At 48.2% G+C, this 14,283-nt stretch overlaps 1 protein-coding gene across 1 annotated transcript; it reads left to right on the plus strand.

The window, feature by feature from the left end:
- Window positions 1–1,765: 1,765 nt before the first annotated feature.
- On the plus strand, window positions 1,766–14,156 carry Nutm1 (NUT midline carcinoma family member 1). The gene is made up of 7 exons (XM_003475411.2): window positions 1,766–1,915; window positions 5,774–6,458; window positions 8,787–8,915; window positions 10,301–10,437; window positions 10,993–11,273; window positions 11,544–11,660; window positions 11,963–14,156. Exons 1-7 carry the CDS (start codon window positions 1,900–1,902, stop codon window positions 13,943–13,945), a joined length of 3,348 nt encoding a protein of 1,115 aa, XP_003475459.1. The 5' UTR covers window positions 1,766–1,899; the 3' UTR covers window positions 13,946–14,156.
- The last annotated feature ends 127 nt before the right edge of the window (window positions 14,157–14,283 follow it).

The following is a 14,283-nucleotide window of genomic DNA, read 5'->3' on the forward strand; positions in this document are numbered from 1 at the left end:
CAATGATAGGTCTTGAGGGGTTTGGGAGGTTAGGGATGGACGAGGATTGAACATTGATATTTACAGCTCGCCTTGATCTCAAGATGTACACCCATTTTAGAAGTGGTAACGTTCTTGTTCTCCGGGATTCAAAAATCCTTATACCCTAGGAAAGATTTTCTTCCTCCCCACTTATACATCCGGTCCCCCGCCCCATTTCAAAGTATTGGCGGTAAAGAGTGCCTGATGGGTATTGGATATTCTGCAAAGCGAACAGAACGTTTTTACGAAACGGAGCAAGTGTGTTCCAGTGATCGAACTAAGCTTTAAACTCAGGCCTTTTAACAGCAGTGCCCGCGCTCTTACAGTGGTGAGTAACAACTACTAGCATAATAAGGTGCCCCTTGTAGAGAATTTAGAAATTTTAAAATAACGTAGACATTCTCCTTATAATTTAAAGAAATGAAAATGGGGACGAAGATATTACAAAGATGGTGGCCATTGCGGCACTATTTTATAGTGGCAAAACACTGGAACATGTATTAATTTTGAAAACAGAAAAACCTGAAAGTTTTTTTAAAAAAAATCATTTGTATTTGTAGTTGCATAAAATATCTCTGCAAAGATTTATAAGAAACATGAAATTGGGGGGAAAAAGGAACATTAAATTGGTTTTCTCTGGGATAGAGAACTTGGTTGCAGGGAAGAGGGGCAAGAAGAATATTTATTGCTGTATGCTCTATTTTTCATAAGTTGATTTTTGAACCATGCTGCTATACACTATTTAAAAAATTTTAAAAACCAACAAAGTAAGTTAACAAAGAGAAGGACTTTCTGGCCTATAAATTTTAGGTTAAATGGAAGAGTTTTGTTGTTATTGTTTTGGCTTGATTTAGTTATTTGTAGTGGACTTTATCAGCAAAGTGCAAGGCCGTGGCTTCAGTGGACTACAGGGTTTATGGCAGTAACCTGTCTGAGGACTGCAGGGTAGTTTTCCAAGGAAGCAATGTGCACACAGATGAACACCCTGGATCATCTAAGACAATTCTAATTTTGAACATTTGGTTCTCTCAACTCAGCTCTACAAACTGTGTGTTCTGATTGTGGTGGGAAAATATAGCCATAGTTGAAGTAAGCCAAATGTGTGCCATCAGTATGTTATTAGGAAGTCAGTTACAGGGCTGGGCAGAATTGAAGAACAAGGTTAGGAATATTGGTGAAGAACTGAAGAATAGGGAGACAAAAAGTAAAACAATAGTGTAATGTTTGGAATCTGAGAAAGGATTTACAAATTTCTGTAAAGAGGTGCACATCAGCTGTGTTAGCAAACTTTAATTTGGAGGGAATTCCTGTTTTGTTTTGTTTTGTTTTGTTACTTTGTTTTTTTGTGGTGGTAGTGGTTAGTATACGAAGGACCAAAATCAGGGCCTTCATATTGAGCTATATCTACAACCCTTATTTATTTATTTATTCAGCTTTTTGAGACAGGGTCTCACTAGGTAGCCCAGGCTGGACTTGCATAAATGGTTCTGCCTCAATGTCCCAACTGCTAGGATTAAAGGCATGTGCTACCCTGCCTGGTTTAACTTTTTATTTTGAGCCAGGGTCTAAGTCACTAACTTGCTCAGGAGAGACTGGAACTTTGGATCTTCCTGCCTCAGCCTCCCAGGATGTGTGTCACCACACTTGGCAACCCCTGGTTTTGGTCTACTTGCTAGAGCCTGGTGTGGTAGTTCCCTACCCTCACCCAGCATCTCTCTCCCCTCCCCCACAGCAGAATGTTAGAATCTGAGGTTCCAGTTCTGTCGTGAACCAGTCTTTGCCTTCCTTTCCTTGGATACCTGTGCAACTGCTACAGCCAGGTCACTTTCTGGATCTTGGACCTGGCTGGCTCATTCTGGAGGCTTCCAGAGGTAGAAGATGGCTTCTGACCGAGGTGGGTCTGCAGGCGTGGCGGGGGAGGCCAGGGCACCTTTTCAGGTCTGTGGGGATTCACATTTGCCTCCTCGCCCTGGGACAAGCTGTTGGGACTGGTGTAGAGGGATATGAGAAGAGGGTCCTCGGCATAGATACCACACTTGGTGAGGCAGGGGAGGTTTATGACCAAGGGAAGGGGTGGAGCCCTTCTCCTTGGAATGCCTCAGGGCACATCGGAGAAAACACGCTGAGAATAGGAAAAGGATGGCAGGTAGCAACCTGAGTCCCTGGAAAAGTCCATGTGTATCTGTGTGCAGAAAACGCTTAGTGGGAGTGTTCATACTCCCACATCCCCGAGTCTTCTGTGGGCAACTGGAGTTGGCTCTAGACTTTTTTTTTAACCTATGAGGACCGAGCTGGAGCCTCTCTTAATCTCATGAGGGGAAGAGGGGGAAGAGGCAGGGTGTGGTGTTGCACACCTGTAAGTCCAGAACTCGGAGGCAAGAGGATCACCTGGAATTTGAGGCCAGTCTGGGCTACCTAGAGGGACCTTGTCTCAAAAAAACAAAAAAAGTCTCATGAGGGAAGAAGGAGTGAAGTGGGAATTAAGGCAGGTGCAATCTCGGCAGGAAAGTTTAGTGGGGTTATCTGTGTAGGGACATGTCCCCCTGGAAATAAGGCCAACTGTCCTTAGATCTTCCTGCCTCAGCCTCCCAGAGTGCTCACAGCTCTTCCCAACCCTTTTCTTTCAGTTAGTGAGCAGTTTTTCTTAATATGCTGGGCTAGGGAAGATGGGCCACTCCAGCCAGGATGAGAATTGGGGTTTCCCTGAGATATGCTGTTTTTCTTGATTTCGTGGATCCGAGGTGTGAGACCCATTTCATTTTATGCTGTCTTTGGTGGCCTGTCCTGGCCCTCTGCTCTGTGGCTGAGCTAAGTGTGAATCTGAGTTTCCTAATACTCCCTGTCTTCTTAATGGTCAGGAAGCAGGGGCTGAGTGCTCTTCGTTCACTCAGTATTTGTAAGAGGGACAGAAGAGTGACATGAAAGTAGGGAGATAAGGTACTGTTATTATTAAAATCCTAGAAGACATGCATCCTGATTTTTTTTTTTGTACCAGGGATTAAATTCACAAGCTCACACTTGACAGGCAGGCTCTGGTGCTACTGAGCTAAATCTCCAGCCTTTTTTGTTTGGTTTTTGAGACAAGGTCTCACTGTGTAGTTCAGGCTGGTCTTGAGCTCACAGTAATCTTATCTGGGCTTCCCACATGTTCTGGGATTACAGGTGTGCACCAGTATGCCCAGCCTGGATTCATTGTTTGTGTGCTTCCCCCAGTCCCCCCGAGTAGAGTCCACAAAGCACCTCCTCAGCAAGGACTGCACTCCACATTTCACAGTCTTTCCCCCAATACCAGCTCTGTGACTTGTTCCCACTGTGCCTCAGATATCCGCTGTTTGCAGCTCCAAGCAGAAGGGCCCCAGAGAGTTTACACCACCAAGCTTCTTTTTTTTTTTTTTTTTTGTCTTTTTGAGACAGGGGGTCTCTGCAGTTCAGGCTGGCCTTGAACTCACTTTGTAGCCCAGGCTGGTCTCGATTGCAACAATCCTCCTGCCTCAGCCTCCCGAGTGCTGGAATTACAAAATTAAGTTTCTTTTTTCTTTTTTTTTTGTCCTTTTCTTTCTTTATCGGTACCAGGGATGGAACTCACACTTGCAAGGCAGGCGCTTATGCCGCTGAGCTAAATCCCTAGCCCCTGTACCACCAAGCTTTAACATGCCCAGCAGTTACTTGTCCCTCTGGAAACCTCCTTCTGTGACCCTTTCCTCTCCATTTTTTGGTGCTTACCTAATCCTCTTTAGTTACTCCAGGCTGTTGTCCATTATTTCTGGGAGCCAAACATACAGGCACAAATCCTTCTCTGGGAACCACGTTTCTGCATGTGGCAGAAGGGACCCAGTAGCTGGGAGCAGGTGCTTTGAAACTCTTGTTTGGAGTGTGTGGGAATGGTAGACACATAAGTATACTGTGGGATGTGTTTTAGGGCTTGAGTTCCACGAGTCCCAGAGTCATTGTTCCTATTTACACATGGCATCTGTCTGAGTCACTTTCCTATTGATCAGATATGACGGCCAACATGCACTATTTATTTATTTATTTATTTTTGGTACCAGAGCTTGAACTCATGACCTCATGTTTGCCATGCAGGCACTTAACGCTGCTGAGCTAAACCCCCAGCCCAACATGCACAATTTAAAGGAGGACAGGTTTATATGGCTCAACTTCCCAGGGAGTTCAGTCTAAAGCTGTCCAGCTCAGGGACAGAAACGCAAGACAGAAGGGGCTGGTGGAGGGAAGCTGCTCATTCCGTGACAGCCAGGAAGCAGGGGAGAAAGAAGGAACCAAGCACAGAAATACACCCTTTCAGCTAGGCATAGTGGAGCATGTTTGTAATTCCAGCACTCAGGAAGCTAAGGCAAGAGTATTGCTGTGAGTTTGAGGCCAGCCTGGACTTACAGGGAGACCCTGCTTCAAAAACAAACAAGTCGGGTGTGGTGGCGCAGTCCTGTAATCCCAGCACTTGGGAGGCTTGAGGCAGGTAGATCATTATGAGTTCAAGACCACCTTGTGCTACCAAGTGAGCCCAAGGCAAGCCTTAACTGCATAGTGAGACCCTGTCTCAAAAAAGGAAAAAAAAAAAAAAAAAAAAACCCAAAAACAAAACCAAAGCACCCTTCCAATTAAGATGTGTTAAGAACATGTCCTAACTCCCCCACAATGAATGAAATCATTATGTACCATAAATGTGTACTAATAAAAATAAAATTGTAAATTCTCCCTCCCCACATATCCTTGTAGGATATTCCAAGACCCACCTGCAGCCAAGCCCCACCTCCCAGCAGCATGGTCTTCTTAACTCAGGAATGGATGAATCCACAGTGTGCATAATATTTCTAGGGTCCAGTCCCCTTTCACACATGAGAATTTGAGGGGGCCATAACAGCCTGCTGTATATGTTTTTTATATTAGGAAAGAAACACTATATGGACTAATAGGGAAAGGAAGAGAGGATGGAGCACTAATCTTGTGAAATTGTCTCCTCCTCCAGGGCCCTGTGGGTTCTTTGAAAGCAGCTATGTCTTTTCCTGGACTGACTCCCTTAATGCTTGGAGGCTGCTCTGGGTTATTTTCCTTGAAGAGTGGGTGTCAGCCTGTTCTGTGTCCTAGTAAACAGTCTATGGGGCTGGAGATGGAGGTCTGCCGGGAATGTTCTTGGAGAAGCTCTTAGAGATGGTGACTGCTTGGGTCTGCATCTGTCGGTCTCTGTCTTGACACTGACCTTGTGAACCTCAATCCTCCTGGGGTCTTTAGATACAGGTCTCTGTGTGCTTTGTTGAAAATTGACTGACTTCTCTAGTACAGTAATTTGTAACTGAGAACAAGGATATCAAAATCTCTTGGGTGCACACCTGTTTGTGATAGTGTGATAATCCCAGCAGTCAGGAGGCTGAGGCAGGAGGATCATGAATCCAAGGACACTCAGTCCTACACAGTGAGATCCATCTCAAAAAACCCACTTCAGAGCACTCAGGAGGCTGAGGCAGAAGGATCACCACAAGTTCAAGGCCAGTCTGGACTACATAGTGAGTTCAAGGCTAGCACAAACTCCATAGTGGGACCCTGTCTCAAAAAAAAAAAGAAAGCCAAAAACCAACCAAACAAACATGCATCTACCCATTTTGGAGACATTTGTAAACCACACAAGTTCCCCACCCATAGGTGCTCTTTGATCTGTTGAGAATCAGTTCTCTGCTTCTTTAGGGGACATAGGGGAACTCAGCCCACCTAACTACGCCATTCTCTCCTTTTGTCTCAGTGGCATCCCCACTGCTGGGACTGGATGGGGGCCTGATAGCTGGTGCTGCCCCAGCTCCTTTCACCACCCTCCCCTTCAGCCTGCTGTCTCCAGAGGCGCCAGACCAGCCAGCGCGGGAGCTACCTGCACAGCCCGCTGTGCCTCCCGCATTCTCCCCAGGAGACCCACTGGTGCTCTCTGCTTTCCCCAGCCCACTGCTGGCGACGGGGGATGGGGACCCTGGCCCCAGTGGGCTGGGGGCCTGCAAGGTCATTGTCAAAGTCAAGACAGAAGCCGGCCCGACGGAGCCCTTTCAGACCCAGAACTTCACTGTCACACAGCCAGCCTTCAGTTGGCTCACCTCGGGTGCTACATGTGCGGGCTTGGAGGGTCCTGCACCTCAGTATGTGAGCACCTCTAATGTGAATACCATTCCGCCGGCTTCCACGGTTTCCGTGAGCCAGGAGGGTCCCTCAGACCTTTTCCCTCAGGCTCCACCACCAACTGCCCAACTGGCCTCCATTGTGTTCCCAGAAAAGGCTTGGCTAGGGCCACAAGGCGCCACCGGACAGCCCTCCGTGGGTGAACTTGCCTATGCTCCCAAGGGTGTTTATGAGAACTTTCGTCGCTGGCAGTACTACAGAGCCTTGGTCCAGAGATACCTCTCCCAAAATCCTGATGCAGAAGCTCTTTGCTGCTTTCTCATGTAAGTGGGGTTCCCAGGGAGATTATCCTGCTGATGGGAGGGGACTTTGGGATGGACACAGGAGCTTAGGTGTACTCGAGGGCAGATCAGAGGGTGAAGAGATGCTGTGAGAATGAAAAGCATAATGGCCCTTTATCCTCTTTCCAGTTTATAACAAGCTTTCACTTGTCATCCTTCAGGGGATCTTAAGGCACTGAGTTCAGGCAGGTGTCTTTAGGGTAGTCCTTGCTCACAGATGTGAAGTTCAGAGGGGCTTCCTGCCTTATAGCAAGGCACAGTGATTGGAACCTAGATCTCTGAACTCCCAAGTGTCAGGGTCCTCCTGGACTGTGTCACTGCCCTGTGGACTCAGTAAACATGTGGGGTGCTGGGCCTTGTCTCTTTCCTGTGGTTGGGCAGCTGGTGCTGGGCCAGCGGGTGGGCTTCCTGTGTGCTGCCCCTCTGCACCAAACTTGGAAGTCAGGGCGGAATAGGGAAAGCAGCTCTGTCACTGGCTTAGGTTTGTGATGCTGGGTGGAGCATTTAGCACCTTTGACATCAGTTTTCTCTTCTAAAAGGGGAATAATCATCTAAGGGTTGCTGGAAAGATTAGAAGTGCTTGGCAAGGTGCCTGGCATAGAGAATGTGTCATTAAATAGGAACTATTTTATTATTGTTATAAAAACACAATCCAAAGGAGGAAAAGAGATCACAAAAGGCCAAAATGTCCATGATTAGGAATGGATATTTAACCAAGGAGCTTGGGGTTGAAGGCTATTTTGTTTATAAAGCTGTCATTACTCATCTGGGAAATTTTCTCTCCTTCCCAACCAGACCAGCTCTCTCAACTGGACTATACCCTAAACATTTTACACAAATCACTGTATGTTGCATACTCCAACAGACTTAGACTTTTTTTTTTTTTTTTATGCTAGGGATCAAACTCGGCCTCATGCATGCTGGGAAAAAACTCTACTACTGAGCCACATCCTCAGCCCAACTTTGAGGGACTTTGCATGTTGTTTATCCAGTGCAGAACCCCTAGAGGAGTCTCCCACTGTGCCCTGGCCTTGAGCAAAGGACTCCAGAGGCTCCTTGAAATCCTAGAAATGCAACATCTTTCTGATTTCCTGCTTTCTCCAGGCAGCACTGAATTTCCTCTTTGAGGATGACAGGCTGCATTTCTAAATCTTGAGCCAGAGTGGGCTCTCAGGGCTTGCTTGGGATCCATTCACTTCTGGGCCTGGCCAGCTCCTATCCTCTGTGCCCAGTGCTCTGGGCAGGGTCTCCCTCCAAAGGCAGTTGAGTCCTTCTACCTGGGAAGCTGGGTGAATACCGGGTCCTGAGGTCCTGGGGTGCTGCAAGCCATGGTCACAGCAAGCTTCCACAGGTGATTTGAATACACAGTAGTGTTTGAGGAATCAAAAGGAAGCTGAGAGGCAGAAATGAAGCTCTTTAGGCTGGGCTCTTGATAGATTTTAGATCGGAAAGGGCTCAGGAGCCTTAAGATGTGAGGGTCTAACACTGTATTTGAAGGTGTGTGGTGACAGCCTGAAGACATAACTGAAAAAGGCAGTGAATAAAAACACCACATACAGGGGCTGGGGATTTAGCTCAGTGGCATAAGCGCCTGCCTTGCAAGTAGGCAGTCGTGAGTTTGATCCCTGGTACCGATAAAAACAAAAAGACAAACAAATAAAAAAAAAAACACCACATACCTTTAACTGGAGATTCATTTGGGTTATGAACAACTTTTAAGATGTAAGATGAGGCACACACATTGTAATCACAGCATTTGGGAGGCCAAGGCAGGAAGATTGCTGTAAATTTGAAGCCAGCTTCAAGTACATAGTGAGTTCAAGGCCAGGCTGAACTACATAGGGAGACCTTGTCTCAAGGGGGGGGGGGATAAAAAAAGCCCTGCATGGTGCACATGCTTGTCATCCTAGCATTTAGAAGGTTGAGTCCGGACTGCTGAGTTTGAGTCCAGCCTGGTCTACACAGTGAGAGACTATATTTATTTATGAACAGAAGTGTTTTCTGTCCAGTGTTTGGCTGAGAGTTGAGGCTAGCACTGTGTGATTTAGCAGTGATGCCATAGTTGATTTCAGAAAGTTGGGAAAAGAGTCATTTGAGCCTGTATACTTTCCAAATCTCAGTGGGAAGAAGGCTGAGTGTGGTTAAGTGCCTGCATGGGAGGTTGGAGCCTGGAAGTCTTATCCAAAGTGGCACAGACAGGGCTGTTGGGCGATGGTGATTTGAAGAGAGGGTGGGGGATGAGGGTTGAGGTGGGTGTCAGGTGTGTGGGGGTCACACATTAGGAATATGACTGATCCGTTGTGGTTTTAGCCCAGTGCTCCGTTCCTTGGCTCGACTGAAGCCCGCTATGCCCCTGGTGGATGGACTGCAAAGGGCTGTGCAGGAGTGGGACCGCACCAGCAACTATGACCGCATGGTGTTCTGTGAGATGGCAGAGAAGTGAGTGTCACTGATTCCCTCACTGGTCCCAGGAGGGGCTATGCAGCTGAGGGAGGTAGAGGCATGAAAAGGTGTGTGGGTGTTTATCAAAGGGGGGTCAGGAATATAGACTCCCTTGGATCCTTGCTTTCTTCTACTACCTTGACACTGGTGTTTTAAATCCCATAGACCCCCTACTTTTTTGTTGTTATCTGGGATCAAACACACAACCTCACACTTGCCAGGCAGGTGCTTATATCACTGAGCTAAATCCCTGGCTAGAGCCCCTCTTGTAAGCTTTCCCACCTCCAGAGGTGGAATCTGTATGGGATCTTCCTATTGAAGCTCTTAGGATGAGCCCAGAGCCTAATTCCTGTAACAGTTCTCTGCCAAAGGCACCTGGCAGTGAAGAAGCCCTACAAGGCAGGTATTTTCCTCAGTGAGCAGGTAGTAAGTAGCTATTAAAATCTCAGTATTCTGTTTTCCTCCTCATCCCTGGGAGGGACTGTTTCTGAGAGATTGGTCAGCAGAAGCCGAGTGTTCTCCTGGCTCTCATACGCCATTTCTCTGGGATCTACTTAGCTAAAAAAAAAAAAAAAAAAAAAAAAAAAAAATTAACTCTGACCAGGCATGGTGGCACAGTCCTGTAATTCCAGTTACTCTGGAGAATGAGGTAGGAACATTGCTTGAGCCCAGGAGCTTGATACCAGCCTCATTAATACAGGATTTCATCTCAAACAAAACCTTCCCAAAACAAACAAATTCTGAAGAAATGAACCCTTTCCTCCAAGCTTAGCCTTTTTTCCCCTAAAGTCTTCTGGGCACCTGCCCCTTAACATTTATCCTTCCAGGGCCCTAGTCCCAGCCTCAGGCTAGCAGAGCCTGCTGGTGGGCTCTGCTTCAGGAATCCTGCCATTCTTTTTTTTTTGTCTTTTTCCTTTTTATCGGTACCAGGGATTGAACTCATGACTGCCTGCTTCCAAGGCAGGCGCTTATGCTGCTGAGCTAAACCTTCAGCCCCAATCCTGCCATTCTTCATGGTGTAGACTTGTGTGATGAGGTCTTGAAGAGGGACCACTGTGGCATCTTGTCAGGCTGTAATTCCTTCAAGCCTGTACTCAGTACTGCTGCCTTCAATCAATGAGGCTGTGTGAGCTAGGTTTGGAAAAGAAGTAAAGGCTATGGCTCTGTCCTGGACACGTTTGATTATTTCCCTAACAGGCTTCCTGAGTGACCACTGTAGGAGAAGGGATGTAGTGAATGTGTGAATTTTCCCTAGAACTGTGCTGTGAGCAGCTTCCTCCTGGAGACTGACTAAGATGAGCCCTTCCCTTCTTGTCCATGCTTGGCCACTGCCGGGCATCTGAGTTTCCGACAGGCTGTGTTGACTTACTTCCTGTCTGCAGGTTCATGGAGTTTGAGGTGGAGGAGCTGCAGATACAGAAAACACAGCTGATGAATAACTCCCAGGGCCTGTCTCCTGCAGCCCCTTTAAAACCTGATCCCTCAGGACTCCTGGCCCCAGAGGTTTGCCAGCAGCCAGGTAAGGCTGCCCATTTCTAACAGGAGAAATGGGCGTCGCTGAAAGGGAGTCACAGGAATACCAGGCTGCGGTTAGGGAAAGCATGCCTTTGCTTCTGCCACTTGCAGAGGTGGCATTTATGTTCCAAGGAATGCCCAATGGAAGGTGGGATCTTAGGTTCTCTTTGTCTTGAACTGGCTGTTGCTCTTGGCAAAGTAAACTTTTTTTTTTTGTACTAGGATAGAACTCACAACCTTGCACTTGCCAGGCAGGCACTTGTGCCACTGAGCTAAACCCCCAGCCCCAAAGTACACTATCCTTTCATGTAGATGTAAATGAGGCTCATAATATCTCATGTGCCTAAGAGGTGGAAATTGGATCAGGGAGTTCCTTTGAATTTCGCTCATTAACCCCCCCTGCCCAGTATGAAATCTTCTGTGGCTGATATTTTGTAGGATGTCTTGATTCAGCCTGGACCCATTTCACTGTATCCAGGTTGCTTCCCTTACCAAGATTGGGAGGTAAAGGCCAATGCCCCTGTGCCACTTCCCTTCCCCTTTTTACCTCTTCCCCTAGTGTACATTCTGAAGAAGGCAGGCCCCAAGACACGGGCTCCCCGCCACAGGCAGCGCAAAGCCCAGAAGCCTCAAGTTCCGCAGGCCCCCAAGGAGATCCCACCAGAAGCTGTGGAGGAGTACATTAACATCATGGAAGGGCTGGTGGGGGGTCATGTGGCTTCCGGGGAGTCAGATGGAGAAGACGAAGAGAAGAAGCAGGAACATGAAGAGCTGTATCCAGACCTGAGTCTCCTGAGCTACATGGAGGAGCTGTGTTCTGAGGAAGCCTTTGTTGCCAAGGTGGGCTGGGCCTGCATGGCTGCCTTCTGGCGGATTCTGGGGGTGGACACACTGGGACACCAACCGTATGTTCTGCCCCAGGTAGTAGGAAGTAGCTGTGTTCTGTTAACTGAGAAATGGGTGTGCATGCATGCATACAGGTAGCTGGTGGCAGTCATGGTTTCTAATGAACCCTGGGGTAGGAGTTGGGGTGAAGGGAGTCATGGCTTCGTGCCTAGACCTCCTCAGAGTCCTCCTGGGGACTTAAATCACATAGCCTCTGTTCTCCAGGTGGAGGCTGTCATCCACCCTCAATTTCTGGCTGATCTGCTGTCTCCAGAACGAGAGAGGAATCCTTTGGCCTTAATTGAGGAGTTAGAACAAGAAGAAGGACTCACTTTTGCCCAGGTAAACTTGGGAAGCAGGACTATCAGAAGCAGCAGCTTACATGACTCTGTCTAACCATACACTGTCTTGGATGATGTGATACTAAAGAGAAACAGCTTCAGGACTGAGTTTCAGGTGTAGGAAAGTAGGTAAGGGACTACAGAACAGGAAGTGAGGCACCAGAAGGTGGGAAGAAAGTAGTGTTTGATGCCATCACTTCAGCCACTCACTTTCCTGCACTGCCCCCCCCCCATCCTTAGCTCCCATTTTGCAGTCTCTTCTTACAGCCGCGTGTACATGGGTGTTTGTCCATTCTCTTCTAGCTGATCCAGAAGCGACTTGTGGCCTTGGAAGAGGAGGATGCGGAGGGGCCTCCAGGTTGCAGCGAAGCTCAGTTGGACTCAAGTCCTTCTGTTTCTGATGATGAAGATGGTGGGTGTGGGTGGCCTCAGCCCTCATCTGGGCCTCAGGGAGCTGGGGCAACTATTGGCCTTGAAAAGGCTGCTTCTTTAGGAAAGCAGGCAAGAGAGACTCATAGCAGGCAAGGGCACGCCCTAGATGGTCCATGGGGCGTATGCAGGGATGGGAATGTTCTCTCATCCTCCAGCAGCTGGGACCTGCAGGAAGAGATGGTGGCTCCACAGGAAATTCAGGGATCCCTGTGTATGGAGATGATGGGGTCAGGGGAGGTTGTAAGTGAGCTATCTCAGTATCAGGATAGCCTCCTGGAATGTGCCAGGTCCCCTGCGCACTACTTGGTGGCTGACGGTGCTCCAGAGGCTTTGCCCCTTTGCTGGCAAGAAAGCCCACAGCTCAAGACAGCTGCTCCCAGGTTGGATGCTGAACTTGCAGAGCCAGCTTCTCTGCAAGGTCAGGGTTTGGGAAAGCCTGACCTGGGGTGGCAGGTAGGGCATGAGGCAGAGGAATTTGGAGTGCTTCCTCAGAGAATGGAGCCTTTAGTGGTAGCCCAGAAAGGCTCTGCAGAGGCCATGTGGGGAGTGGAGAGAAGTCTTTCCATGGTGCATAGTTATGATCAGAACCCTTCCCCTGGAACAGCTGGGGACAGGGACAGGGCCTCACTCAGCCCAGGACTCTGGCTGAGCAGTGAGATGGATGCTGTAGGTTTGCCATTGCCCTTAGAAATCGAAGATGTCATAGAGAGCTTCCAAGATGGAAAGTTCCTAACTGAGCACCAGGCATTGGGCTCCACAAACACCCTTTCTCTGGGTTCTGGAGAGACCACAGTGCCTGGGGACCTTGGGAACAGTGTGGTTGCCTGCGGAAGCACAGATGTCCCAGCTGCCCTAGCAAAAAGAAACTATTGCAGTTTGGAAGGACCTCTGAGGGCCAATAGCCCAGCCTTTGGGTGTAAGGGAAATAGAGAACAGAGCCTTGAAGTCATACAAGATCCCAATAATGTGTGGGTTGGAGGTTGCTCCTTACTGCTGGAAGGTAGCACTGGCGCCTCTGTATCAACTTTGGGGTCTTCTGAAGAGAACTTGCTGCCCACGTGCCAAGGCAGTCTTCTTATTCTGGGGACTCAGGATGACTCATTCCTTGAGGCCAGCCAAGACACAGGAAACAGAGGCAATCCTTTTTCTTTTCCATTAGAAACCACAGAACAAGTCAACATACTGGATGTTAGAGATGACTATGGCCTCCAACTCGGGGTCATTGACGATACCTGCCCACCAATGCTTGCTTATGATCCCCAAGAGGGCAGGGAAGACAATAGTTTGTCTAAGCCTAACCACCTTGTTCCTATACAAGGTAATCAAGTGTCTTACACACTTGGGGCCCCCAAAGCAACATCTCACCAGGGCTTTGGAAGTACTTCCTCTAGATGGGGAACCAAGGATGCTTTAATTCTAAGAGAATCCTCTCGTAAGAGTAAAACACACAGCTCTGCAGATGGGGCCAAAAGAAGGCACAAAGCTGAAGAGGAAGGGGAGGATGAACAACTCTCCAACTTTACTTACCTCTTGGCCTCAAAACTTAGCTTATCTCCCAGAGGACTTCCTCTTGGTCCTCACTGTGCCTTGGGAGGTGGGGGCATCCAGAGAGCACCCAACACCTCTGCTGATGCAAGAGGCCTTTGCCAACCTCCACACGCTGCCACCAAGTCTGGGAAGCAAGTTCTAGCTAGAGGTTCAGCCTCTGCTGAAAAGACATCTCAGGCAGGTCATCTTGGAGTCTCTGGGGAAAAACCAGTGGTCCAGGGAGTGGTGTCATCCTCACAGTCTTACAAAAGGCGACGTGACACTTCTGTGGCAAGCAGGAGGAAGAAACGTCGTCGTAGCCAGTAGGAAGAGCGAGTATCCCATCCCACCTGCCAGTCCCCAGAAGTGGGTGTCCTAGCATAGACCATGACTGCTCACTGGTGTAGAATCAGCCTCAGGCCAATGCTATGGTTTTGGGTGTGGGATGGGAGGTCTGGCTGGCTAGGTTGCAGGGCCCCTTAGTGGGAAATGAGGGGAAGGAGCTTTGCAAAGAGTTGTATGAAAAAAAAAAAATAAATGTTTATTTGGTTGTTGAAAAACGCCCTAGATATGTGCTTCTGTTTGTGTCTATGCTGCTACATAGGGCAAAGTGCTATAACAGTAGGTAGGGGTAGTTCAATTGTACTGGTTCAGATACTCTAACC

This window comes from Cavia porcellus, unplaced genomic scaffold (genome assembly GCF_034190915.1).
Source record: "Cavia porcellus strain 051 isolate PalLab524CR breed Dunkin Hartley unplaced genomic scaffold, mCavPor4.1 scaffold_6, whole genome shotgun sequence".
In the NCBI taxonomy this organism is placed as follows: domain Eukaryota; kingdom Metazoa; phylum Chordata; class Mammalia; order Rodentia; family Caviidae; genus Cavia; species Cavia porcellus.

Bases quoted from the DNA above. Each gene is read 5' to 3' on its own strand.
- Nutm1 (XM_003475411.2), top strand. The intron at 6,459-8,786 runs GTAAGTGGGGTT...TTGTGGTTTTAG, and splicing joins GCTCTTTGCTGCTTTCTCAT to CCCAGTGCTCCGTTCCTTGG. The intron at 11,661-11,962 runs GTAAACTTGGGA...ATTCTCTTCTAG, and splicing joins AAGGACTCACTTTTGCCCAG to CTGATCCAGAAGCGACTTGT.